A 27,925-nucleotide genomic window follows, 5' to 3' on the forward strand; every position below is an offset into this window, starting at 1 on the left:
TCTACTGGGCGAATCATGGCATTACTGCAATCCTGCCATGAGTTTTCAGTTCTGATATGATGTAATTCTAATTCAATGGTATTTTATCATCTTTCCTTTACTTCTTAAAACCAGTATGTTAGTGTATTCGATGTCTTTAATTTCATTTCCCCTTCCTGACTGTTTTACTGAGAAAATGCTCACAGACCATGGAGGGTCAGAGTGTACCCATGTAGTTAGAAAGATCCAAAAACAAGATATTAGCAGAAAAGCTCTTTTATTTAGTAAGCTGAAGTTGCATAACTTCAATTTTCATTTTTTTCCCAGAAAGATAGAACATTATAGATGAACAGTATATGAATATATAAGGATATTTAAACATTCTGCTAGAACTAACCTGTAAATTCCAACTCAAAGCAAGATAACTTTCAACAAATTTCTCTAGATAAGTGAACATATAACATGTTCAAAAAACTGTATTATTTCCTTTTTTTCAGAAAAAAAACAAGAAGCAAGTTACACAAGCTGCTGCTTTGCAAAGAATGTACTTTATAAGCCATGTAAATTTCCAATTATTGCAGTGAGATCTTGGTAGATGTGACAGATACATTATTGACTTTGCAGTTTAAAAATCAGATTCTTCTCTCTTTGGTGCGCTCTTAGCTCTGAGACCTTGAGCTTGTTTGTCCTTTTGCTTTGCTCCTGGTCAGGTTTTACACAGGTCATTTTGAGATTCTAGGTTAGCCCTTTAAAAATACTTAAACTAGTATGCACATTTCTCACATGGGTCTGGACAGAATACACTGTTTTGATCGCTTTGATTTAGCTCTTTCACTCCCTGTAGGGGTGGACGTCTTCACATAGAATTTTCTGCACTTCAATAAAAATGGCCAAATTTAAAAAAGGCAATGCAATTGTAAAAAAAAAAAAATCCAGCTAAACAAATGTAGAAAAGGACTCTGCAGGAGCTATCTGTTGCAAAATGTTTTCCTTTTCACGTTTTAGTAAGTGTTTACACAAACAAACGTCTCTAGTCAAAGTTCAGGCAACTTTGAATCAGAAAAATGCGAAGTGGCAAATTCAAGTGTGATTGTCATCTCAGTCACATCCTTTAAGAGTACACTTGAAATACATTCACATCAGGTTCCCAAGGATTCCAGTTTCACTCCTGGAACCACCTTCGGAAGATCTCAGGTAGTAATAAGGAATGAAGTGACTTTTCACCACAAACCACAACAGAAAGAGGGAAGGTGACAGAAAGACCAAAACATCGTCTCTTCGAGAGAAGGGCTGGCGGGACTCGACTAGGCCCCTGTGTAAAACCTGAATCCGATTTTCCTTCCCGAGAAGCCTTCCCGGAGCGCGCTTCCAGTCGGCGATGGCTGCAGGTGTCTGTGAAAGGGAAGGCTGGGTGCCGGCGGAGGCCGCGACGGGCGCCGCCCTAGTCGAAGGGGCTGAAGTCTCTCTCCAGGTTCTCGGACTCGTCGTCGTCGGAGAAGAAGTCGTCCTCGTCGATGTCGTCCTCGTCGTAGTCCTCGTGCCACTCGGGGACGTACTCGTCGTCGTACTCCTCGTCCTCCTCCTCGCCGTCCCCGCCCTCCTCCCCGCCGTTGTTATTGTTGTCCGAGTCCCCCGAGTCCGAGCCGCCATCCGACTTCTTCCTGCCAGAGGGAGAGAGCGAGCGACGGGCACCGTCATCACCGTCATCTCTGTGCCGCCCTGTGCGCCCCCTAGTGGCGATGTGTTAGAATGCGCATTTCCAAAGAAGCTGGCAAGCAGTAAGTGCACAGGGAGTCTGGCAATAGACTGCATCAGTGTTGGTCTTGAATATACAGATTGAGTAAAGGCCACTACATCAGAATATTTTACAGGACCAAAAAGTAGCCATTTAAAACCTTCAGGCAGGCTTTCAGATTAGAAATAGAAGTGATCTAAGGTAACAAAAAAAGATACCATAGCCTAATCTATCATCAGTGACATTTTAATGAAACGAGAGAGAAGGGAGTTTAATTTCCAGCCATGCCGTCTTCCTCAGACATAAAGAGCAGATACTGCAGCTAAGCTCGAAGGCCGAAGCAGCATGCGATTCCCCTCGGTCCTCTGCACACTGCCCCTCTGATACTCACTCCTTGTTCGAGTCTGACTGGTTAGCTATATTGGAAGCTTGTGCCGCCTCCTGGTCGGGTCCTGCTTTCGATTGATAGCCCACTCGAAAGTCCTGCGATTCAAGACATGAAACAGGCCTCTGTGCTTATTTATATATAACTTCTGTTATACCGCTTGGATCAAAAGTCACTTGCCAGGTACAAGGAGGCTGGCTTAGGGGGAACAATATAGCTGACCAGAGAGGATTATAACTGTACCGCATTCAAACCAGTGATTTCACCTTGGTAAGAACAGTCCAGCCGGACTGCAGGAAAGCCCAAGTCAGCCTTTTCGCTGAAGTGTCAAGCAACTTTTGAAGCACTGGTATTGTGCAGAAAGAGAAAGTCATAAAGAGTTGGTTCATCAGCGTTTGTGAGTCCAAGATAGCGTTTTACTTCTATAGTTTATTCACCTCGAAAAAACAAATGCAGCATGTGCACACACAGCAGTGCTAATACTGACAGATTAGAACATCTTCTTAGAGGTAATACCACTGAAGCAAATGCATCTTAAATGATCAGGTTTCATGACACAGAGCTGCCCTGTGTAGAAAACTAGACGTGAATACATTTAATACAGTGAAGTACAGTTTGTGTAGAGCCTTAATATAAAGAGTCTGTACATCTTCCTTAAGCAGCAATGTTATTGATCTTGTGCAAATTACTTGACTTCACTTTATTACTCCACTCCACAGTTTTGTCATCTTAGATGATATTTGAAGTGGATGAAGAGTTCATCAGTTAATGCACTTCACTGGTCTTATCTGATATAGGCTGCCTGATATTCCTGAATATGAAGAGTGTTGAACCAGAACATTAAATACATCCAGGGCTTGCACCTCTGTCAAAACTGCCAGTTCACCTGGAAGCATTAGCATCATTCTAAATTACTGGAACAGTATTCAGCAAACCATAAAATGTTTAATTAACTATACACTATACCTAGGACAGGACTGATCAGAACATACACATCACCATCTGCTTTTTCTGCTGAAATCAATGTTGCTGTTTGATTGGGGCTATTTCGATTGAGTGGAGTGTCCAGAAAAGCGCTATATAAGTGTAAGCTATTATTATTATTATTATTATTATTTCTCAAAGAATTATTCCATAACAAAAGTTTAAACAGGTGGAAGTGACAGCTTTGGCACTTTTTTTAGAATTTTAGATTTATTGAAATCCAATCAACTGCAATGATTGATGATCATCCAGCAATCTGGTGTTGGCTGTCATAAAGGACCATGATCTGAACTACACCTACTCTCAAATGGATAGCTACAACCTTTGCTCTACGCTGACTCCTTAACGGGCAGACAGGGGCAGCATGTACTGCGAGCCTGGCCATCAGCAGGCAGCTGTGTGGCCAGCAGCACTTACCTGTGTGGAATGCTGCAGGATGGCCAGCAGCCTCTCCTGAATCCTGCGGATCAGCTCCAGCCCTGTGCTCAGGTGCTCTGGCTTCAGCAGTCGGATACAGGAGGCCAGATCAGTGCACTGCAGCAGAGTCTCCTCTGGAGGGGAGAAAGCAGGTATGAATGGTGAACAAGTCACCACTTCAGAGCAAGCAACAAGGGGCGCTTTTGCAAACAATGGAGACTTCAAAAGCACACTAGGTGACTTGGGAAAACTAGATTTAAGGACCCCATGAGGATAGACTGATAGCTTTTGTAGGGTTTTCCTGTAATAAAACTGTGGAAGAACAACTATTATGTGCAAGTAACCCAGTGGGGTGTCAGTTTACAAAGCTCTGTTGAGAATGTGGGCGTCTCTTCCCTACTCACCCAGCAGTATCTGCAGAGCATTAGTATGAAGCTCCAGAGTCTCCGTCTGCTGCTCCATAATGTCCATCTTCTCGGTGTCCTGGTTGTAGTAACTATACACACACGAATAGGCCAGCACCTGGAAACCCCAGTGACATTAATCACACCTCTAGTCTTGTTTTGGTTGTCCTTCTGCTAAGCAGTAGCTTTGAAGCACATAAGCATGGGATTTAAGACAGAAACCAATTTAATAATGTGAAGATGCATTGTTGTATTCAAACCGTACAATTTGATCGACGCAGAGATTTCATCGGTACCAATCAGATGGTATCAGATGAAGACCAATAATTTCTTTTTCTTTTAACAATGATTTCCATACATTTACTTATCAGGATCTCCAAATTATTTCATTTGATTCTTTTGCTTCCCCAAACTTTGCATTCTAGAGGGCATATTCAAACGATGTCTGAATGTAGACATGACTTTATGACCTCTTGTGCAGACTTAACCCAGACAGAGGAAGGTATGTAGCAATACTGAGGCTGAAATGAGCCTCTGGAAAGCGCCCCTGTGGCCGCAGCGAGTCAGGCCCCCTGTTCTCCCACCTTGCGGGCCTGGGCCAGAACCTTGCAGGCGTCAATCACGAAAGTCAAGGACTTCATCTGCAGGGCTTCATTGATGGAAGACACCTTGTGCTCCAGATTGATGGCAAAGTCCTGAGAGGGAATAAAAACGGGAGAAGGAAAATTGCAGCCTTGTTTATTTCCGACCTCTGGAGACTTCTATACAGTCCATCCATTCCGACCCTGGGCATCGACCTCTAAGAATGGCCTTCAGAGCATGGGCTCAGAAAGACCATGCTTGCTTTAATTCAGACTCAGAAACTCATGTCCCTTTTCTGCAAAACAAACAACGCTTGGCTATAAACATTCTGCCTTCTGTAACGCCATTTAAGTCTTAAAATGTGCACAACAGAGATGCTGACCTTTAAAGAGTGAAACAGCAAAGAAAGATCCCTTACCTTTGCCTGATTGTGGAAAGTGCATCTTTCATTGTAATCCTGGAATTTCTTCTCCTGCCGAGCGGCTTTGCTCACCTGTTCCCACAAAGGACATCATTAGCCCACTCTACTGTAATACTGACTTTTCACTGCATGATCTGAACTACTCAAAGCCTAAGTATCAATGTGATAAGCATCTAGCAGTAAGTCCAGAGGCCATCAACATCTCAATCCATCCATGCAGTTTTTCTAAGAGCTTTACGCAGCTCAGAGTCTGGGGGAGCCTATCACGACAAGCGACAGGCACAAGGCAGGACACACCCTGGGCAGGACGCCAGTCCATCGCAGGGCAGAGACAGATACGCACGCACTCACGCCAGGGCCATTTTCCCCAGAAGTCAATTAAGGTACTAGCATGTCTTTGGACTGTGGGAGGAAACGAGCACCCAGAGGAAACCCACATGACCACAGGGGAGGACATGCAAACTCCACACAGACAGCATCCCAGGAATCGCCCCAGGGCCCCAGAGCTGTGAGGCAGCAGTGCTCACCACCGCACTGGCCAATATTTCAACCCCAAAACGCCCCCGATACCAGAAACTCACTGCGCAGCCAACACACATATTGCAACAGCTTGAATGCAGGAGCAATACAAGCTGTAACACCATCATCATTGTACAGTCAAAGTCATGACAAATTACATCTCCCCTACCATACATCCGAGTGAGGTACATTGACACTAATTCTGGTCTACTAACAAGAGTAAAAATACTTTCTAGCGGTGAATTTTGCTGGAAACACTCACCATAGCAGAGCAGTTGTAATAATCTTTGTGAGTGGGCTTCCAGGGCTTCAGGCATCGCCAGCAGAACCCATGGTTACATTTGGCACAAGTCATACTGAGAAAAAAGACGGGGCTATTGAACGAATTCACCACTTGAGAACAGAGATCCGACTTCAAGAGCTTCCTGCATTTTCGACAGCGGGACTTCAAGTGAAAGCAATACTAACTCACGCTTCGTGACCATACCAATCGGAAATGATGAACCTGTTCCCTGCACAGAATTTCCCCAAGTGGGATTTCAAGGGTACACGCTGGAACTGACAGCTTCATTGCCTCAGACTCGGAAAACTACCGTCTTCAAAGAAGTAAAGCACGTGCAGGCCCTGAGATTCTCCCCTGACGCTGCTTGATCCCCGGTCCCGAGTACTTACTGCAGGCAGCCCTCGTTCTTCTCAATCTGGGCTTGGCAGCTCGGGCAGCGCTTGGAGATGAGTTTGGCCAGGTGTTTACTCTGAGCCTCCATACTCATCCCTTCGTAATACCCCCCGTCATCCATCCACTGGGACATGTGGCTGCAGCTGGCCGGGTAGTGGGCCTAAGAGTGGGCATTAAAAAGATGAGCTACGCTGCAGGGACACTGTGCCACAAATGTCATCTCTCTCTGCTAATGGGACAACAGGTAGTAACAAAACACCTACATCAGAGAAGAGAGAAGCGAAGTGGGATATGTAAATATTACACATATCCAGCACTACAAGATCACAACTTAACCATATTGTGGAAGGTATTAAAATTGCTTTGATCTGTTAATTTACTTTCCACTAAAGGTTGTTAGGACAGAATAAAGCTGACTTGCTTTAGTAGAACCAGCAATTTAAGCTACATATCAAAGGAGAGGATAAACCAACATAAACAGGACAACTCCCCAAAGAGCTGCAAGCAAAACGACTTCTGTTACATAACAAAGAACAGGAAAAGCACCCAGATTGTGAAACAAACATTTCTGAGCCTGTATATGAGTGGGGAAGCCCCTGCAGTTGGTCTGTTCTGTGGGGCTGGCCCAGCGGACTTTGCTGTCCTTATTCAGCTCAAACAAAACTGAATCTGCACAAAGACTGTGCACTGCTCCCCTGGTGAGGAATTCCTCACAGCAGAAGAAATACCGTGCCGTGCAGACCGAAGGCACTCTGCTGCAGTGGGCTGGGTGGCTCCTCACCTCGGGGAAGTTGCAGTTGAAGCAAGAGGACCAGCAGCACTTGGAGCAGGTGCCCACGCTGCCGATGTTCTCCTTGCACAGGATCTGATCGCAGCCCTGCGGGTTGGTGCACCAGGTGAGGTTGGAGCAGCACTCCACGTACCCACGGAGCAGCGCGTTCTCGTACTGCGGGGGGGAGCAGAGCAGTGGTCAGCTCACCCGTTCGAAGCTGCCCTCGCGTCCCAGCCGACAGGGAGTGGTACCGGCACCTACCTTGGCGATGATATCTTTGTCCGTGAGAATGTTGCAGATGAACTCGGAAGTTGGCTGGGCACGGCAGTCAGTGATGGGGCATTTGCAGTTCATTACTAAATTCTGCTCAATCCTGGTTGTCAGGTACTCCTGCCAGCACGACTGGAAGACAGGGAGAGTCATGTTCCCAGGTTCGTCTACTCTGAAAGCTTTTATTTCTCACAGACCTGTTTCATGCATCGGCACGCACACGTCTGACGCGGCAGAGCCGAGCAGACAGGACGGGGTGTAAAAGCAGGGGCCAGGGATAGCGGGGCGGAAGGCAGGACTCACCTGGCAGCAGTAGTGCATGCAGCACAGGGTGGGCGTGACGTCGGGCTCCCCGGCGTGAGGGATCAGACACACAGGGCAGTGGGTGATGGGGCTGGGCGGCGGCTCGGGGTTCCTGCCCTGCAGCCCGGCTGCCAGGACGAGGGTGTCCGCGTCCTCGGCGTAGCGCTGCACCAGCAGGTCCACGTTCCACTTGCAGTGCACCAGCAGGTGCTCGGCCCGGTCGGTGGCGACGCTCAGGGTGTCGGCCACCTGCAGCACCGTCTGCCGCATCAGCTGGCGCACCTCCTCCTGCGTCATGGTGCGCCCCATGGAGAACAGCACGGCCTCCAGCACCCCGTCCTCGGCGCTGCGCGGGGCTGCGGACAAGCCGTCCACGCTGGGGGAGACACAGACAGGAGCACACGCTCTCAGAACAGCAGACAGGAGCACACGCTCTCAGAACAGGGCCCGCCACCCGGATCGCATTTTAGAATCGGCGCATGGCGCGTCTCTGGTTCTTTTCTTGGGCTTGATTCGTTACCGAGGATTTCGGATCAAGCACAAGGTCTGAAACGGACACGATTGGTACCTGTTAAGAGCTGAAAAGAAAGCCCACTTATCCAAACAGATCCCTTCAGAACAGCATGCAAGAGGACAACTCACTTGAAAAATTCATTGCAGTATCATAAGCAAAGCAGCTTATATTTAACCAAGCAAAACCAGGGAGATTTCTGGGTTTCCAAACACTGTCATTCAGCAATAAATAGCTTGTTTATTGGTGCATAACACTAACATTTTTATCAGAATTTATTGGAGCACTCAACTGCTTACAATGACAAATGTACTCAATTGGGGGGAAAAAAATGGGATAATGAAATAATATCAACACTTTAAAAAAATGCATTTTCAATAACTTCCTAAGTACATTATTGCAGACAATTTAGAAATAATATGTTACATGTCTTGTTTTTGTAGTGAACAGTGTGCTGTTTTAGTTTGACAATGTCATCTTCTGGTCAGTAAATGCAGGAGACTGTTGAACATTATAATGCCAATAATTTTGCCCGTAAGACATCTTTGTTTATTACACTTAAATATCAATATAAATAACTTCAATATCTAAACCTGATGATTTGTGAAGGGTACATCTGAATCTGAAGAACCCATATTCAGCTCAGAACTAATACATATATATCCTTAAAACAAATCAGATTTGAAGCACATCTTTACTTTTCTTTGAAAATGAAAACCCCTTATTTAGCCAGATCAGGTGAGGACAGACCTGAATTCTCAAGAGCTGGAATGCCATAGGCATTTCATGTGTCTTGGTATTAATCGCCTAGTAATGGCCTGAGAAGGATGCTCATTTTAGGTTATTAACCAGTTTATAATCTGTTGATTAACAAGGAGATCTTCCAACATGGAAAACCCTGGGGCCCTTGCAGACTGAACTAGGAGACATCTGGCTGAAACCAAAGCAAAATTCTGCTGCCAATATATCCTGCAGCTGACTGATATTACCGGTAAAATATGATATGCCACACAAAATAACAACAAAAGAGGTTGCATTTTGGTTCTCTTTATTTCTTAAAAGAATAAAACATACTTGTGTACTGCATACTACAAGAACATTAAGCATGGCACATAACATTAACTGCACTTTTCCTGCATTTAGAAAAGGTCCAGCTATGTCGCTTAAATTTGCTTTAGTCTGCAACAGCAGAAGCAAATGTCTTTCAAAGACTTGGATCGTGTGAGTTTTATGATACGGTAAGGAAAATCCAATTCAAAATTGATCTACATGTATCTGACAAAGGCACTAATTCGTTGCTGCAAAAGAAGTGCTTTTAGCTGGAAGGCGAAGATCTCTGAGAAAGCATATCCACGTCTTTAGGCACCATTCTTCAAAGCTAGAGGATATTTCATGAAAGCAAACAAACAATTCTGGATTCCCCCTCCCCAAACCCATGAAGTCCTGAGGAATTCAATTACATCAACCGTTCTGGCTGCTGCTACACCTTGCAGCTAAAAAGAGACCATCCACAGACCCCACTCCCACAATGTCAAAGGCCCTCCTCACACCTGAAGGCAGACAGGCTCTCCTTGTTGCTGGAGCTCGCTTTCTTCAGGTCCTGCTTGCTGAAGGAGATGTGAGCCTGACCCTTCTGGGGAGTGGTGGGGTCCTCGGGCACAAACTCCAGAATGTGGGGGCTGTCCTCATTGCGCTGGATGTAGCCCTTGTTAATTAGGTGCATCACACAGGACAGCACATCCGTGTTGCTGCAGCTGAAACGGACCAACCGCGGGGAACTGGAGGACTCCTGCTGCTGGCAAGAGTCAATGACCTGGGAAGACAAGAGCCAGGGTTACAATACAGCCTTCTGGACTTTCTGAATTTCAGATTTGTTTACTGGCCTGTCGAAGTGGAAGATCCACTGTATGGGCAGTGCGTCTTGGTGACCACTGCACACACCAGGCATCATAGCGATGCAGCCCAAAGGTCTAGGAGCTCTGGCTTTGTTATAGACTATAAATAATTAAGATCACAAACTGAAGAGAAAAAAAAAACTTTCCAGTTTAAGCAGAACAGAAAACAAAACCTGAGTTAAAAGAGAAATGACCAAGCAGTCAGCACTCTGGACAGTCTACTCTATGCTCTGGACAGCAGTTTCTTCCAGTACAAAACCACACATATGGGATTCTCATATACCCGTGAGAAACAAGCTGGCCCGTTTCTCCACAGCTGCCTGTTAGCTTCATGCAAAGCTTCATTAGCTTTGTGCAGGACAACAAACTCCTGTGCCACCAGCCTGAGCAGGTAATCTTTAAAAGTTCTTACTCTGCTCTTGCTCCCTCTTTTCCTCCTAGATGGTGCTTCTTCCTCTCTGCTTACATTATTTCACACAAGTGGCACAACTCTAAGATCTCAATGTTTCTTCTACAAACGTCACAGAACCTGGAACACTAAGCCCACTGTGTTGCCATGACACAGTAAAATAAGTTTTAGAGGCCTATGTTATGTCATGGGGTAATTACATACCACCTATTATCTTACCCTAAAAACAAGGTTGTCAATATGCAGCTCCTTCTCAGCCTTCATTATCTGAATAATCAAGCAGTAGATGAAATTTCTTTTCCTCTCCAGTGTACTGGCAGCATCTTCATCAACATTCAGGTAGGTCTGCTTCGGCAGAAGATAGCAGTAACTCTGCGCATCACAACCTTGAGAAAGAGCCTGTTTGTTCAGCCTCAGAGTGCCTGCATTAAAAATGGAAAGCAACTGGTTTAAGACTTTAGGACATATGCTACAATGCAGCAGTATAAAATGCCATCTGTCTGTAATAATCTCCAATGTCCTGTTTGGATTATTTTGAACTTCACTAAAAGAAAGGTGACCACATGCTTTAACATCATTGCGGGACTTGTGCCAGTGAGGGGTTTGTGATTTTTAAGATGGTTATGAATGCATTAAATTCAATTAAAAAAAATGGATATTAATGACTCCGCTGTGGCTAACCCGGTTTTCTATTCGTTCTGAAAGGTTGTGCAGAAGAGGAAGACCAGATGGCCTGTGTGAGATGTTACCTTTCACTGGGTCCTGTGTGGGGCTGGTCTGGATCAGAATGCTTTTGTCCGTCAGCGGTTTCAGTGCGTGACCCAGCACCACCAGAGACAGCCCCGTGGACTGCATCAGAGACTCCACGGTCACCTCCTGAGGAGGGAACACGAGACAGCCCTCAGGCGACCTGCATACCACCACAGCTCAGCACACCAGGCTAATCCAGTCTCTGCTACATTACGGGTCTCATTTGTCCAAGAAGCATTTTGTTAGAACACAAGTCTCAATCCCCAGAAGAACCAGCTCAGACATACCTCTTGCTGGTTGAACTGCAGCAGGATGTACATCTGTAGCGTAGACACATAGAGAGTGAAGGCACCGAAGCTGAGCTCCGCATGTCCCAGCCAAGTCCACTGCAGTCGCCGGGGTTTGGTGTGAGTCAGACAGTATATGCTCTGACCTGGCAGGAAGAGAAAGTGCTTTACTCAGGGTCCACGTAGGTACTGAGCAAGCAGTGAAAGACCAGTGAAGGCAGTAAGTGAAGCACGGGCACTGTTTGACAGGACAAAAAGCCCAAACCGAATTTTTACTAATATACAAATTTTCTTGTATTTTTCTCACGTTGAATAAACACCCGCTGAACCTCCAAAGCTACGCAAGCGATGAATATATTTTAGTTTCTTTGTTACATACCTGACATTTTTTTTAATCCCTTTCAAATAACGAGTAGCAGATCTTCCTCTTTAAAGCCTTTTTTAAAGTACTCCACGAATATTTATGGGGGAAAAGCAAATAAGCGAGTAATAAAAAAGACCACCTACTGTTGGAGTAGAACTCTGTGAACTCTCCCAGGTAGCTGCACAGCTGGGAAGGGAAGTATCTGGCAGGGCTGTCCAGGTAGCACAGAGAGGAGACAGCCCAGCAGCGTGGGGAAAGAACCAGCACCTTCACCTCGCTCTCCTCCTCGGGGCAGGATGGCTGGTCCTCCATCATCTGCGGGAGACGAGAGGAGGAACACCGCCTGCGTTATCAGCCGAAAAACCTCAACACCCCCTCTGCAGCACTCCAGTCCTTGCGGGACCAAGTCCGTGCCGATGCAGGACTGGCACCGCCTGGAAGGCGTCGGTCTCCTAATGGCACTCAGCCCTGTGTCCCGTGCGGCTCCTGGTCTGCTCACCTCCTCGTCCAGGTCTTGCAGGGTCTTGTCCAGCTGCTGCAGTCTGTACAGGTGGAACTCCTGCTGCAGGTCCTCTGACTCGCTCAGGTTCTTCAGCATCTGCTGCGGGAAGCGGTTGGGGAAACATGTGCCGATCTGATCGATCACGGCGCTCTCCAGCCACACTTTGCCCTGGCCCAGGAGGCGATCGCCCAGGTAGTACCTGCAGTACAGGTTGAACAAGACAGCTGTATCTGAATCAGTTCCGAGTAAAAGTGAAAACACAGGGACACCTTTCAGCTCTGTTACCACTATATGTCTTGTCTCTAAATTTCTCGGAGCACCTCCTGAGCAGGCATTTCAGAGGTACAGGAATCAATGGCCATGGGAGTTACCTGTAAAAGTGCTCAAAGGTGTTGGCCAGTTCAAGACCTGAGAGGAACAGCATGGGCTCCAGGAACTGCTGCAGCTGGTTTAGCGTTTCAACGTTTCCTGAGTCCACGCCACTTTCCTGGATCAGCAGATCGATGTACTGAGCAAACCTCTCGCTCACCTGCATGAGGAGAGGGACATGGTGGGACAGGCATGCTACAGCACAGTATAACAAACATTAACAAACAGTGTTTTTCCTATTGCCCAGCTTGAGTTATCTGTTAAAACTCTGTATCAGTACCCTTTACCTTTGTTCCAGGTCACTTCTTTTAAAGAAAAAGGGGAACAGACAAGTCTGCAGATCATATTCTGTCAACAGTGGAAGCCAAAAGGTTTTTGAAATTTCAAAACAAATCCTATCTGGCGTCCTGTACTGCTAGAGAGGTTCACGGGGTGCAGATATAGTCAAGAGTCTTATTGGTATGCCCAGCAGTGGAGGTACAACAAACATGCTGGGTTTCAGTTGACTATTCCTGAGAAACTTGGTATTGTAACAGCTCTTGGTGAGCCCCCCAGCCCTGGGGTCACGCAGCTGATCGGAATGGGGGTGCACAGTGGGTAAAACTCACATGCATGGCGGTGAGGATGGAAAGCTGCAGCAGTGCTGCAGAGAAGCCCTGCCGCAGGGCCAGGACGAACGCCGTCTGCTGTCCAAACAGCTCCTCCATGGCATTCTTTAGGCGTAGGTACATGTTTCTGTACCGCTCCACAAAGTCTGGTAAACTGCATGCAGTGTCCAGGAACTTCTTCACCTGTACACAAGGGTCAAATTAACTCAGAGAAGGAGAAACACCTTTTCTAAAAACAAAGGTGGTTGAAAGGACACAGTTATTCCACTATAACACCCATAAATCCTGCTTGTCAGCAGAATATACTGTAATCCACTGTGTTAAAGGAGCAGATTCTGTGCCTAAAAAAATCATCCATAATTCATCACTTCACACTACAAAACACAAACTGTAGTCTCTTCACATCCAGCTTGACTTGGACCTCCGTAGAATTTACTACAGAACAAAAGTCAACAGAACACTAGAAAGTATTTAAAACACTAATCTTGAAATGAAATTAAAGATCAATGATGTACTAGTAAAAGTATCGCGTTTGTTGCAGCTGTTAAACACATTCGTTCCAAAAGGTTAACATGCAACCAGCTCTTGTCCTGAAGAACGCAAGTACACAAAGCAGACAAATGAGAAACGAATCAGTGGGCAAATGGGGGATCTGTCTGTACCAGCCTGCACGGCCCACTGTCATGAAGAGCCAGCAGTCTCGCCTGCTCCAAGCTCGGCGTTTTGGCTCTTACCTGGCGCTGCACAACACCCTGCCAGCACTGCGCTATACCCGCAATGCTGCTGGCATTCTTGACCTTGGGCCTCACAGCCGACGAGGAAGTGACCTCCTTATTCTTTCCATCTTTTCCATCTGAAAAATACGCATGTTTGCTAAGAACACGGACGCATCCTGCAAGCATTCCTGCTCATGTGATTAGCTGCCGAGTTGTTTTTAAAGAAAAAAAATAAATAACGTGCATCCTGAAATCTTCAAATAAAATGCAACATCTTTGGGAGTGCGTCAAAAGAATATGCTGGGTTTTCACAATGGTTAGTGTTGGAATAATGAGGTCAACTAACAAAATAAAGTAAGTGGGCTTCTAAGCTGTAACTTGCAATGTACTTACTCTTTAAATCTTTGCTTCGGTTGATACCTTCTGAAAACAAGAAAGATATCTTCAATACAGAAGGTGTAAACATCGCTAACTGACTTTCAAGAGTGTTTTTGTCTGTAGCAGGTCAACAAAACAAAAACAAAACTTCTTAAAGTGATAACAAAGCAATCGAAAAAGGGAAGCAGAACTTATGCAACGATTTAAAAATTCAGTTCAGTTTTTTTCACATTGTCGCTTCAGCATTTTAGGGAGACTTCATAAAACTGTGAGCCGCTTGGGCAGTGACACTCATGAGGCGCTGCAGGTAAAAAGGACTGATGGAAGACTCACTGGATTTGACCGGCGGTTTCAGCTCTTCCGTGTCGACGCAGCTGGTGTCGACGTGCACAAGCAGGTGACTGAGCCGGCGCACACGGGAATTGAAAACCGCGGCTCGGCTCTTGCACCTCTTGGCACCCTCCGAGTTCTCCAGGTACTCGTTCAGCAGCCAGGACAGGGGGCTCACCGTCTGGTGATCTGGCAACGCGAGGCAAAGGAACAGGAGCTCAAACAACCACAAGAGCTCCACACCCATATTTGGGAAGAAAGTATAAGCAATGTGAGTAAAGTTCACAGTAGGTGTAATTAGGATGTTTGTTCTCAGAGACTGAAATTGCAGGGCCTTCCCCCTGCCAAGGTTACCTGAGATGGTGACACTCTGGACTATAGGAGTGATCAGAGCTTCCCAGCATGTCCTGCCCAGGGCCTCTGCTGCCTCCGCGTCTGGCAGGAAACGATCTGCAAACATCTGCTCGTGTCTCAGTGCGCTGTTCAACCTGGAGGAGAAGGGGAAACTTAGCCCAGAGCCTGCCACTGCCAACCATGTGTTCCTGCCCAGCAGGACCGTTCAAGCCAAACCTTAGCAAATCTGGGTTTAAAAACAGTGCTTACTTGTTGAAGAGCTGCAGGAGCTGCATTTTGTCCTCCAGGATCTCCTGGCACCAGGTGTGAGCCTTCGTGGTGTAGAAGAGGTACGTCCGACAGCATAGCTGCTCCTTGAACACTGGCCAGAAGGTGGGCTTGGGTCCCAGCACCTCAAACCCATGAACGCGCGTGTCAATGCCACCCTGTGTCAAAAAGAGGGCGACAACCCCTAAAAATGCATTCAAGCACAGTCTCAGTGCGAGTAAAGTCATTACCTTTCTCCAAAAGAGAAAGATGTTCAAAGAAAAAGAAGCCTTCCCAAAACACTTGAAATTCAAGCGTCTTTACTCATCTGTGTTAAAACGCAACCTTGCTTTAACCTACCTGCTGGCATCTTTTGATTCTGATCTGAATTATCGACCAGAAGCGGGTCATGTTCTCCAGGAGGACAACCCTGCTGGCTGAGGGAGGCACATTCACCTGTAAGGGCAGAGACACATGGTGTGAAAGCCTTTCCTGGCTGCAATAAGCAATCCACATTAATGAGCACAGGAAACGCAGCACGAACCCCACATACCGTGTTGAGCTCTGTGTTGATGTTCGAAGCGTCATCCCCTCCCAGGATTACAATCCGAGCCGGCATGTAGCTCGAGTCTTCACTAGCCACTAAGACTGCTAGCTGCCTGGGGTTTCACAAATACAAATTTATTTTTTCCCCCCCCCATTTGGGAATAAGTGGGACAAAAACAAACGCCACAAAAAAAACACGCAAATAAAGTGGCAAGAAATGGGTCTGTATATGCTTCCAAGAGGCTTGCCCAGTAATTGTGGAGTTCAGTGATCCAGGCGGCACACGTCTCTAACTGGGTGCCGCCACTAGCTGACTGTGCCTGAGATTCTCCAGCCGGCAGCGCACAGCTGGCTGAGCACCCCCGAGAGCAGGGCAGATGAGCTGGCCGGCGCTCGCGGCGAGCGCTTGGCCGACTCGCGGTGCTGTGGGCGGGGAACATGCTTCTCCTCCAATCAGCGCTGAACCAGTGAGGAGTGGCTCTCGGCCGGGCAGGTTGGAGGAGTCTGCTCACGCTTCCTCTGGCTCAGCTTGCCAGGCTTGTGGCCGTGAGTAGAAATATGAAAAACGTATCATTGGTCATTGCAAACTGGGCAAGCGGAATAACAAAAAAAAGAAAACTGACTTCTCAATTTAAGCCGAAAAAAGATTTTTGTTCTCCCCTGGAAGGAATACTCAGCAAAAAGATCTTTTGTCTTTCAGAGATGTCCAATTGCAAAAAAGCCCTATTTAAAATAAAAAAATATGAAATATGGGGGTACTAAAAAAAGTAACACTGTAATTGCTTTTAGCTATCACTGGCATAAATGATGTTTTTATACATGCTTGTGACAGAAAATGTTAATAATTAATCTGCTGATCAATAAAGCATTTGGATAAATTCGCTTGGAGACAGAAGGTGTAAATATCTTAATGAGACACCTACCTAATCACCACCCCTTTGTTCATGTGGATGTTGATAAAATGGGAACCTGTGCAGCCGTTGGACTCCCAATACGTTTTGGGGTTCTTGTCTGTAAGCTTGTTGGCCCGATGGTGATTGGAGGAAACCTCAACCTTCTCCCAGCACCTGTCTTCCTTTAGCTCCACACTGGACCCTGAGGAGCACAGGACTAAGTCAGCAGGAGACTTGGAATGCAAAGGATATGTGGACATATGACAAGTTAAAAAATAATTCTTCAATATGCCATCAGATAGCACTAAATTAGATACCATAAGATACAAAACACATTTACCAATGTGGACAATTTAGTTTGGTCTTTAACATGCTTCTTGAACAAAATGAGTCCTTCTGACTGTGACCTCTCTTACGGTTCAAAAATAATACATTTTTATTACTGTGCTTCGTTCGTTTAGTTTTTTTACATTTTAACAAGTCAGAAAACTCGCTGAAGTCTGACCACACAAACCTTGACAGAGGTTTCGCAAAAAAACATCAAAGAAAGGGATGTTGATGGGCTGATGGCTACGACGGTGCTCCTCGATCTGTCCCAATACCATCTGCAAAATTACAAACCCAAAACAATAAAAGATTTGTGACACTTCTGGATGCCACAAGGAGGCGCTCACACTTGCAAACAATAGTACTTTTGTCTATCTGTGATCAGCAGTCCGTTGGTAACTTTGCATTTCTATCTAGCTATTCATACATGGTTGACTTGAGCGAGTTCATTCCTCGATATTCTCTTTATGGCACAAACAGGTGTGACAAAAACACATTGCTACAAAATAGCAGAAGAATAATCCCAAACCTGTATGCATCCTGCCAATATACTTGTGGTCATCTTCTTGTAGAGGCTGGCATACTTCTCACAGTCACTGACCAGGTCCCGGAGTTCTGTCACCATCAGTAAGTTGGTGCTGTGTTTGTCTAGAGCTTTGATCAAGGCCTCCTTAGTGCCCAGGCGGCACATCACCACTGCGTAATCTTTGTTTGTTGTGGCCAGGCGGTACAGGAATCTGATGAACTGCTGGACAACCTTAATGGGGAAGACAATCTGTTTCAATTCGCAGGTTTCTGGGGTATAGAGATGTAATTTGCACAGTAAAAGCACAAAACAGTACAGCTAGCCTAAAACAGGGGAGCAAGAAAGGCAATATAAGCTTTCCCCTGTAAAACAAAAAATCGCTGCTAAAACTGATAAACTGCAAAACAGATGGCTGTCACAGACTTATAGATAAACCTTTTAAATTACAACAAATAGAAACCTCAGACCTCAGAAACTGTAGCAAACAGTTTACTGCTCAGTATCATGTAGATGATACAGATTACGCTGTGCTTAAGCAAGATTAACATTGTGACAAAACATGGTTAACCTACTGCTGCAGAAACTGCTCTTGCAATTTAGATGGTTACAAAACCATAGCAGTAATAGTGAACTGGAATGAAAACAATTTCTTAAGCAATACAGTTTTAACAAAATTGCCTACACAGCTTCTACAAATTAAACACCATTCAAAATTCAGACCCCTTTGTCTAACACAAAATCACAACAAACATTCATTCATTTAATTAAATAACATCACCACAGACCTGGTAAGGATGTATTCGCAAAGAGTTCGGGCAAAGTGTTTTATTGAAATGACAGGTTTTAGAATGTTTTGTGCTTAAATTGAAACGCGAAATGAAACTTTCCAAGTCAAGGGTAATGTGCCAGGTCATTCCTAGCTTCGGTAAATGAATTCTCTCAGGCTTTCACATGAATAGTGATACTGTGCCAGTGATTTTTCCTACCTCTCTGTCGCTTATGTAGGCTGTCATTGATGACAAGCAAGGCTCAATGCTTTCATGCCACGGCAGCTCATCTTCTTGGTAGTTATCTAAAAACTTATTCAAAATCCTGTTAAAAAGCAGTGAAAACAAATCGCACATTACCTGATTGTACACAACGTCTGCAATCTGCATTCTGCTTTCACAGAGGCAACATGTGAAACTGCACTGAAACGCTGAAGATTTGTAGTGCCTCAGAACAAGCCTAAGAAAGGGCTGGAGGACAAACATCCAAATGATCAAAACACACTACAAATTCAGTGTTTAGTCCCAAGAGAAGCGTTTTAACTCAGTTACTTTTTATATGAACTATTTCAATTTGGCTTACTCTCAATAACACCCGTCATCATTTCATCAACATAAAAATTAATGACACTACCATTACAAAAACAAAAGATGTTGGGAGTCTCGTCCATTTATGGTCTTCTGCAATGGTTGAGCATGATCACATGCACAGTGTGACTTTTGAGTTAAAAGGAACAGAAAAAAAGCAGCCAGAACATACGTGATACATGTTTTCTTCTAAAGATTACTGATAAAGACGCACTCTTTAAAGTATCTACAAGCTACAATTCTGACGCTTAAGCAATCTGATTTTTTATTGCTTAAGACATTTTCCCCACAAAGCATGAGAAAAGCACTAATCACAACATTCAGTGAAGACTGAAACCTCTGCTATCAACACGGGTAACATTACTTGATTATGTGACAGAAGACGGTTATGTTCTTTAAAAAAGCCGTTTACAAATTTAATGGTGATCACTCTTCTAACAATTGAAAAACAAAAGCACCAATCAGATAAAACTACAAATGAAAGGAATTATTTTCTACTGTCCTGTCAAACAGACCTGTGCCTAAGCCTATGGCACAGATGGTGAAATGCACTGCAGTTACTGAGCACATTCAGTTCACTATTAAACAGCTAACGTGATTATTTTTTCACTACATGAAATTTGATCCCATACTTGAGGCAATCATTATTGAACCAAGGTCCCTTGGTCTTCACATTCATGTCACTGAAATGTGGCTTGTTATGTCACATGACATCATTATAGTTAAAACAGATCCTATTAACATACTGCTTCACTTGTTGGTTTGGCAACATGAGTTCCGGTAACTGTAACAGGCTGGGTAAATTAGTGAATATAAGTGGCAAAATAATTGAGAATAATCAAATCAACTTAAGCATCCTTTACAAACAGAGGGTGACTAAGAAAGCCAAAAGCATCAGGGAGTGTGTGTGTCACCCCCTCAATTGCGAATTCACACTTCTCCCATCTGGACCTCTGTGCCCCGAGGTGTAAAACCCACACTCAGGAAATCTTTCATCCCCACTGCAATCACACTCTTAAACAATGCAAAGTCACTACCTTGTCTCTTGTTTCTTGTTTCTTTCTCCTGTAACGCTGCTGTATTCTCTTCCCTTTTGATAATGTGTATTGTCATTGTGTTGTGTTTGACTGTGCCGTAAAACTAATTTCCTCTAGGGGACACTTAAACTTGAATTGAATATTAAGCTACCAGGTTTAGCCCCAGTTGCAAGGAGCTCAGGTGAATTGAAAACCTGAAAAACCCGAAGCCCTCAACAAGGAGCTCCACGCCACCATGGTCTTGATCAATGCCCTGAAGAACAGTGTGCCCCTCCAGGCACCCAGGCTCGCTCTTCCTACCTCAGGATGGCCAGCTGCACAGCCTTGTCAGAGCGGTGGTGGTCCAGCGCCCTCACCAGCGCCTGGTAGGTGTCCCTGTCTTTCATGATGTCGTTCAGCTCCTGCTCCAGCTGGGACACGTCGTCGCAGATCAGCCGCTCCAAGGCCAGGATGATCTCCTTGGTGGCCGTCATCTCCTTCAGGCTCACCAGCAGCATCTTCAGCTCCATGTCCTTAAAATCCAACTCTTCTTTCGATTCTGGTGTGCAGGAGAGCATAGAAAAATAAGGGTAGTAAAAAAAAAAATGAAAGGCCTTCTCCAGCAGAAATTTGATCGTGCCTCCTAGGAATCCCCATCTATGAACTGGCTTCATTTCTTTGCTCTCTTCCCCACCGATAGCTGATGAATGGCGAACATAGCGACAGCAGCCAAAGTGTGCCACATTACCGAGGTGGGGGCTACACACTGGTGTTGGTGGGGGGAAGTTTCCATTACCGGTCAAGTGCTTTTAGAGAAGTGTCCTTGCTTTCCATAAGTATAAGGATTATTCTTATGTGACCAGTTTAAAAAAAATAATTTCCATATCAGAAGCGATTAAATTCTTCTGATCATTTTTGCTCTAGTTATTTTAGGTAATTTTATTGTACTTAACAGCAGTTATATTCCTAGTGAAATGGCAGGTTTCATATACTGTGCTCAGCAGAACTGGTCTAGTTAACAACCGCCGACAGAAAAATAATCTTCCACACTAAATCATCTTAAAGAGTGGAAAGAACCACATAACGTGTCGTAGTGCATCCTATCATAGCAGTAAGGCAAATAAAAGATAAGGAGAATAATGGTTGTGTTTTTACTGGGGTCAAGCACACTATATAGAGCAAATATTTAAGAATTTCTTCTCTCCAGGTCACACATCTCTCTTCATTTGGATGTTATACTCAACTTGAAAAGTTGCACAGGTTATCGAACCATCTACAGGTTGTTGGGTTTTGGAAAAAGCACAGCAAGATCGCAGTGGATCTGGTGAGCGAAACTTCCATCACTACAGTAAAACTGCTTACAGTTCGTGCTCACCTTGTTGTCAAAACGTGCGACAGTGGATTCTAATAACCCAGGACATCCAAGAGGCTCTTTAGCATTTGGGAATAAATCAAATAAACAAATCAGGCAAGCCCCATCAGAGTCTGGCCATTTTTAGTTTACCCCACCAGTTGTTCTGAATTCTCCAAGTCAAATGCAAACAGGATTACAGGGCCTTTAGCTCACATGCATCAATAAGACTGAGTTGTGAAAAATAATCCTTGTGAGTTAAATAAAAGATCATAGCAAGTTTAAAACTCTACACCACACTTAATATATAGGAGAAATATGCTTATGATTTGGAGGCAGGCTTCATGAATCCTAAGGAAAAAAAAAGATTGCATCCATAGGTATTTGATATACAGTACTTAAAGTATCTATATTTATATACGCAGGTAAAAATGGCATGTTCTTTATAGGTTTTTGAAGAATTAGCTACTTTTTTTTTTAACTTCAGGTTGTCCGTTTACCAAGACTAAGCCAGGTTGAGGATGAGGATCGGTACCTTTCTTCTCAATCTTGTGGACCATGGAGATGTGGTTGAGGGCTATGATAGCCAGCATCCTCTCGTGGCTGGAGGCCGAGATGCATTTCTTCCCAACACAGTGGTTGAGGACTGTGAAGACATCAGAGGCCACCAGCTGCTCAGCCAGGCTTTTGTGGTTTGTAATCAGGGCAATGATGACAAGAAGGCCATTGCGCACTGCATAGGTACACCTGGGGGAAAAGAAAGATGAAGAGTCAACATTCCTGCTGAAACGGTGTTGTTTTAAAGTGTGAACACAAGATCGATTTGAAGAATGGATATGAGCTGGGTGGCACCAGCAACAAAGGCAAACAGCTACATCTAACAATCCATACAGACTATCTCCAATGAAACACTACATTAATGCCTGTATTTAAAAAAACTGATCATAACAAGACAAAAAAGCAGGAATTGATTTCCATTTTTTTTACGTACCCGGATGTGTTCAACATGAGCTCAACGGCAGCTGGAATGACACCAAGGAGACCCTTAGAGCCCTCAGGGGTAGCTGAGCCAATACTGGCGAAGATCTCAAGCATCATCTGAGCCCCAGATTCGGAGAGGGGAGGGCAACTGCTTATGCTGCGAATGTCATGCTTGCTGGCACCAGTAATGACTTTCAAAGCCTGCAGGCAAAGGGAAAACCGGTAAATTCATACAACACATGGCTTTTCAGTTGCAGGAACATAACTTACTAAAATCAGACTAGGGAAAAAGTCACTTTTTTCCCCCTACATATTCCGTTCTTAATGCAATGCATTTTTGATACTTCAGGTTAATGTTTTTAAAACACTGCAGCAGTGGCAATCAGCTTTGCAGAGGTAACAGAAAGAGGATGGCATAAGTGATTAAAAATAACACCAAAAGCACCAATTTGTGCTAGAAAAAAAACAACTTTTGCTCAATGACAAAATAAAACACAGGGCACAAGAACAAAGGGGATACCGAAAGCACTTGGGTGACCTACCGCTAGGGCTGCCTGCTGCACTGGAGGACAGCTGGAGTGCTCCTGCATGCAGGACAGGATGGCCTTCACACCTCCCTCGGTGGCAAAGGTGACCCTCCATTCGTACTTCAGCATGAGGGCGTGGATCAGCCGCAGGGCACTCACCACCTTCTCCTTCAGCTGATTGGTCAGCATGTCCACCAGCATCTTCAGCACTTTGTCCCTGGACACACGACAGAGCGCGATCAAGAGTTAAGCTACACTGTCCTGCTCCTTCAATGCAAAACTCGTACATCACACTGTTCCCTAGACACACATTAGTTAGCATTTCCCTTTTAATGTGAAACTGCTGTAAAACATAGAAAAGATAACGGGACAAGTACAATTTTAAATGCATTCTGAAAAGCATAAGAAACATTTTGGCTGTTGAACCTTCTTCAGGTGTAAGAAAGGTGATGGGAATATAAGTTACAGGAGCGCAAAGGACAGAGTAGGTGAGAATGCTCACACAAATGAGTGTGTGCACACAAAGGAGGTCTGGAGAAGAGGTGCGAAAAACTGAAATCTGTAAATGGATCGAGAGGGTTGAAAAAAACGGTCTGCAATTGAGAGAACTTGGAAAGTGTGATCCAAGTTTAAGGATCATCCTGGCTTCTGATGTTTTTCTGGAGAACTAGATGCATATGTGCAGGCGATGCAGCGGCTTCTGTTACAGGAAAAGATGTCTGGTGTGAAAAGTAGCTGTGGGTGGCTAACGGACCTGTGGACAAGAAGGGTGCACAGATTAGGAGGTCAGCTACACGAGATGACTGTAGGGTCTGGAAAAAAGGTTCCAGTTGAAGGGTCATCCTGTAAAACAGAGACGTCATCTTTGACAATCCATGATCCTGGGAACAGAAAGGGAGTTGACTTGGAAAGGATGCACCAGAAGAGAACGGTTCTGGGTCTGTGAATTCCTCACTGGGTTGATGGTCTGAGGGCCCTGTCAATACAGCCTGCATGTCACTTCATGTCAGTGAAGAAAGGAGATCATGTACAACTTCAGATTCTACTAATTCAGGGGTGTTTAATTGTGGTGCATCAAGACCAGTGTATCTGTGGGGTTTTATCCCAGCGTAGCTCTTAACCTATATCAAATGGTTACTGGCTTAACTGGACAAATGTAACAGCTTTTCCCAGCTCTTCTAGTGCTGCTGCTCTAAAGAGACCTGGAAAACCAGTGAAACACTTGCCCTCCAGGAGCGGAACTGGACACCTTTATAATAAATGATCTGAGAACCTAGTTAGTAATGTGAAGTATGCCGACAATGTAGAACTCCAAATGTGACTTGCTTCTTTTAAACCAAGGTTTCTGAACCTGATCTTGCAAAACCTGCACGCATGAATACCCTAGCGTGATAAGCCCATTAACTGCCAGTGGTAAAACTGTGCAGCGGTAAAAAGATGGCCAAGCCTCACTTATAGCTCCTCTTCAGAAAGCTGTCAGAAAGAAGTAAACAGGCTTGTTTGAGGAGAAGATTGCAATTTGCCTTCCTTGCAAATGCTCCAGGATGGACAGGACAACTGTGATCACTCCAGGGCCTTACCGGATGGTCTGGGCAGAGTCTGTTCTCAGAGTGCTTCTCTCCTGGCTGCTGTCCTCCTCCAGCATCTTGGTGAGGAACCTCAGGCCAGCGAGCTGCTGAGCCGTGTCTGAGCTGTTCTTCTTCATGATGTCTGCCACTTCACCCAACTTCTCCAGACAGTTCTTCTTACCCTGGATCTTCGGACTACTGAACACTGCACACCGAGGCAGAGTGGCACAAAGAGGACACGATGTCTGTCTAGTGATTTTTTGTTTTGTTATGATTTTAAAAACATTACCTCTGACAATTTCTACACATACAAACTTTCTGACAATTACAAATATGAGAGACTGTATAATCGCCTGTGACAAAAAGACACAAGAAAAAAACCCAAGAAAGCCTCCTGAAATTCAATGAAAAAAATCCTCAAGTCACTTTTGTCAAAAACTTCAATTAAAAATGAACAACTTGGGAGTGTTTTGGTGTCAGAATAAATGGCTTTGTTAGTGTAGTTTTTCCAGTGTGAAAAATGCCCAAATCCATGGGCTATCACATTGTGTGTGAGAATGTCATCATGAATATGCCCTGAGCCTATTAAAAGACCACAGTAGTTCTGCAATTCACATGCCAAATACTGTGCCTGGAATGATGAAGCAGTTTGGTTGCAGGTCCTGTAAATGTCTGCCCAGCATGTGGGCATGTGTCAACACAGCAGACAGGAGCAGAACGCTCATCTTTAACACCTCCTCAACCAGCTTCAGTTGTCCAGAGCTTCAGCAAATGTCGACAACTGGGGCTCAACACAGGCCAATTAGTAGGATAATAGTCTGAAGGCGTCTGGCAATCTGAGGTTTGCAGTGCCTGCAGTGGGCCTTATCATGGAGAAATCCTTACTAATAAAAATGCTGCACAGCAACATTGGACAAAGGAAGGGAATTTTGTTGACAAAATGTGAAAGTCATTCATGAATCGAGGTTTAGTCTAAGCTTTGCCAATGGCAGACTTTAGACCAGTATCACGGAACAAGGACATCAACCAAGTTTTTGGGCATCTTTGATGCCTGTGCACTTAAGTTAAAACTGATTTCGCAGCCAATTCATCAGCGTGGATTGCAGTCATTTCCTCTGCTTTTCTGATAAACTGAACCGAGCAATGATTTTGAAAAATAAACTCTCAAGTTAAATCAGTTTAATCGCAGAAAGGACATTTTTTTCCTTGGCATATAATCTTTAAAAATATTAGCCGAATCCTTCACATAAAAATAAGAAAACATCAGCACACCTTTCATTTTCTCCTCCATGTCTTCAGGATACTTTAGCTCGTCGTCTTTCGGCAGCTCGCTCTCGGGCTTGGAAGAGGTGGAGGAGCTGGACGAGCTGGTGGCATCGTGAATAATCTCCTTCTTGGGCTTCTTGGAGACAGAGCCCAAGCTGCCCAGGGACGAAGAGGAGGTGCCCTCATCTCCTAGGTCAATGGGGCTGAGGGGCCCGTTGAGGCGGTCCTGCTCCAGGCCACCCTTGCGCAAGTAGTGCTTGATGTAGACGTGCGAGCTCTGGAGGTCACTGAGGCAGGAGGCCTGTAAGTTCTGAGTCAGATACTGCAACAGCTTCTGAGCTACCTCAACCGGCACGGACAGCTGAATCAGAGTTGCATCATCGATCTCCGCCAGCTAAAACACACACAGGCAACACCGAGTCATTACGATCACAGCATGGGTTCGAAGCACGGGCACAGACATGACCACTGGGATTAACTCAAAAGAACTGCACGTACAGCTTATGTTAGTCAACAGGACATGCACAAAAGAGAAGGCAAAGAAAACTAAAATAAAAAAAATAGCTGGGTTTTGTTCCCCCCTCCCCCCCCCCCCCCAAGAGGTCACCAGGAGGAAACTGCGCTCACCTGCTCATCCAGGCTCTGCTGGATGATGTTGTTGACCTCCTGCTGCTGCTTTGGTTCGAGTTTCTTGACAAAGAAGAGCGTTTCCCACCACTCTGCCCGGCTCAGAGCCCCGCTGTGCTCCCCTGTCCCTTCTGCCAGGTAGGGCAACGAATACAGACCGCCAGGAGGCTTGTAGAAGAACATCTGACTCACTGCCAAGCACCGCCAGAAAAGAAGGAACACTCTTCAGGAACTTCCTCAATAAAACTTCATTAACTTAAGCAGACCTGCAAGCAGAATTCTGATGCTTCCAAGCACGTTTTGTCACGAAATATATCGAAGCAATGCTGCAGCAAAGTTAGTGTAGGGTTTAAAGCAAAGAATGTATATTAATTATTTGGATTTTCACACATATAGAAGCTAAAAAGCAGCTACAAATGATGCAGTTATAAAATACTCTAATAAAGCGATATCACAGTTAGGCTTCTAAAGAACGGACAGAACAATGAATGAAAAGAACAATGTGTAAGAACTGTTTTACTATCCTCATGGCTTTGCTATGCCTAATCATGACCCTGTTCAAAATCAAGGTCAAATGTCCAAGGTCATGGCCCTGCACTGTGAGGAATTATAAGTTTTGCATTTCTCAAAGGTCACAATCAAAGATATTACACTAAACTGAATACGAACACGGACATTATATCAGACAGAAAACACATGCTCTGGGAAGAATTGCAAGTCTTCTATATGCTTCCACAGATAAATACTGGAAGATGTAAATATATCAACTGAGCTTCACTGACATTTGCGTAGCTCACAGTCATCATGTTTTATGTAGCTACGTGCCTTGAACAGTCTTGACAGACCACCTAGCTGTGGCTCTGTGTGCTTATTTTGACGTAATTGTTTCCGAGAAGAATCTGAGCGCAAAGGCAACATGACCACCAAACCACGTGACCCCTCGCCCTCATGTTCACCCATCGACTTCCCCTGGGCCTCGACAACTCTGTCATTTCACAAATATTCTTCACATACCAAATAATAAACCCATCAATAGATCACTGCAATCACGGGCCACAGAAAAGACGTGCCTGTTTCCCCCCCCCACACAGGTACACAGAAATGTTGTCCACGATTAGAAAACGTTAAAATTCACGTCTTGCTCGGTAAAAATCTAAGTCTCAAAGGCTCTACGCCCCTGATGAGCCTGCTTGTCCTGAGACCCGCAGGACTCCAGTGGCGTGAAGCCGAGACGGGGCAGGCTGTCTCGCTGGTGCTCTTACCTGTGGTGAGCTTCAGGGTTTCCGTGAGGGAGGAGGCCTTCTCTTGAGCCTCCTTCTCCGCCTGCCCACTGCTGCCGCTGCCCAGGATCTCGATCATGTGCCAGTGCACCCAGTACGTCCTGGACAGGGAATTCCAGTACACCTGGGGCAACACAGGAGGGAAAACGGGGGGGCTCAAACCTGATGGTAAAGTAGGTCCCCACTTTCTCCATAACACTTTCTATCAAGTTGGGAATATTGAAAAATCTGATACTGGACAAGCAGGCTGGCATTAGAAATGCCCATAACTTAACAGGAATCTATAAGAGATAAGTTATATAACATAAAAATAAAATGTGTATTTCATTAGCCTGAAGAAAACATCCCAATCTGAGGTCACTCACAGCTGACTATCAAGAGAGATTAATCAAAACCTTTGCTGGGCATCTGAAAGGTCAAGTGGTTTCTTAATGTATAAAAATGTTTAAATGAGAGTCCCTACCAGGGACTTGCCCCAGTTAGATCATAAATCTGA

At 45.0% G+C, this 27,925-nt stretch overlaps 1 protein-coding gene across 4 annotated transcripts in view; it reads right to left on the reverse strand.

Annotated features, from left to right (window-relative positions):
• Nucleotides 1–239: 239 nt before the first annotated feature.
• LOC102683267 (cullin-9) overlaps nucleotides 240–27,925 on the reverse strand; it is a 40,719-nt gene continuing 13,033 nt past the window's right edge. Inside the window, exons 5-42 of one of the 4 annotated variants that reach the window (XM_069179870.1) lie at nucleotides 27,412–27,553; nucleotides 26,150–26,340; nucleotides 25,529–25,916; nucleotides 24,269–24,461; nucleotides 22,704–22,905; nucleotides 22,172–22,362; nucleotides 21,716–21,927; nucleotides 20,151–20,388; nucleotides 18,445–18,550; nucleotides 17,462–17,689; nucleotides 17,120–17,210; nucleotides 16,636–16,807; nucleotides 15,720–15,825; nucleotides 15,527–15,622; nucleotides 15,170–15,345; nucleotides 14,921–15,054; nucleotides 14,570–14,755; nucleotides 14,252–14,278; nucleotides 13,877–13,995; nucleotides 13,143–13,325; nucleotides 12,537–12,694; nucleotides 12,163–12,364; nucleotides 11,807–11,978; nucleotides 11,300–11,445; nucleotides 11,012–11,138; nucleotides 10,482–10,684; nucleotides 9,509–9,771; nucleotides 7,448–7,823; nucleotides 7,136–7,276; nucleotides 6,884–7,048; nucleotides 6,099–6,262; nucleotides 5,689–5,782; nucleotides 4,905–4,979; nucleotides 4,489–4,599; nucleotides 3,905–4,022; nucleotides 3,501–3,634; nucleotides 2,106–2,197; nucleotides 240–1,640 (exon numbers count right to left, since the gene is read on the reverse strand). In XM_069179870.1, the coding sequence (XP_069035971.1) occupies nucleotides 1,421–1,640; nucleotides 2,106–2,197; nucleotides 3,501–3,634; nucleotides 3,905–4,022; nucleotides 4,489–4,599; nucleotides 4,905–4,979; nucleotides 5,689–5,782; nucleotides 6,099–6,262; nucleotides 6,884–7,048; nucleotides 7,136–7,276; nucleotides 7,448–7,823; nucleotides 9,509–9,771; nucleotides 10,482–10,684; nucleotides 11,012–11,138; nucleotides 11,300–11,445; nucleotides 11,807–11,978; nucleotides 12,163–12,364; nucleotides 12,537–12,694; nucleotides 13,143–13,325; nucleotides 13,877–13,995; nucleotides 14,252–14,278; nucleotides 14,570–14,755; nucleotides 14,921–15,054; nucleotides 15,170–15,345; nucleotides 15,527–15,622; nucleotides 15,720–15,825; nucleotides 16,636–16,807; nucleotides 17,120–17,210; nucleotides 17,462–17,689; nucleotides 18,445–18,550; nucleotides 20,151–20,388; nucleotides 21,716–21,927; nucleotides 22,172–22,362; nucleotides 22,704–22,905; nucleotides 24,269–24,461; nucleotides 25,529–25,916; nucleotides 26,150–26,340; nucleotides 27,412–27,553 (6,342 nt within the window). In that variant the 3' untranslated portion in view covers nucleotides 240–1,420. Of the gene's footprint in view, nucleotides 1,641–2,105; nucleotides 2,198–3,500; nucleotides 3,635–3,904; nucleotides 4,023–4,488; nucleotides 4,600–4,904; nucleotides 4,980–5,688; nucleotides 5,783–6,098; nucleotides 6,263–6,883; nucleotides 7,049–7,135; nucleotides 7,277–7,447; nucleotides 7,824–9,508; nucleotides 9,772–10,481; nucleotides 10,685–11,011; nucleotides 11,139–11,299; nucleotides 11,446–11,806; nucleotides 11,979–12,162; nucleotides 12,365–12,536; nucleotides 12,695–13,142; nucleotides 13,326–13,876; nucleotides 13,996–14,251; nucleotides 14,282–14,569; nucleotides 14,756–14,920; nucleotides 15,055–15,169; nucleotides 15,346–15,526; nucleotides 15,623–15,719; nucleotides 15,826–16,635; nucleotides 16,808–17,119; nucleotides 17,211–17,461; nucleotides 17,690–18,444; nucleotides 18,551–20,150; nucleotides 20,389–21,715; nucleotides 21,928–22,171; nucleotides 22,363–22,703; nucleotides 22,906–24,268; nucleotides 24,462–25,528; nucleotides 25,917–26,149; nucleotides 26,341–27,411; nucleotides 27,554–27,925 lie in introns of all 4 variants that reach the window. The other 3 variants (XM_069179869.1, XM_069179871.1, XM_069179872.1) reach the window with 3 other exon arrangements.

The sequence above is a fragment of the Lepisosteus oculatus genome, chromosome 17 (genome assembly GCF_040954835.1).
Source record: "Lepisosteus oculatus isolate fLepOcu1 chromosome 17, fLepOcu1.hap2, whole genome shotgun sequence".
Classification (NCBI taxonomy): domain Eukaryota; kingdom Metazoa; phylum Chordata; class Actinopteri; order Semionotiformes; family Lepisosteidae; genus Lepisosteus; species Lepisosteus oculatus.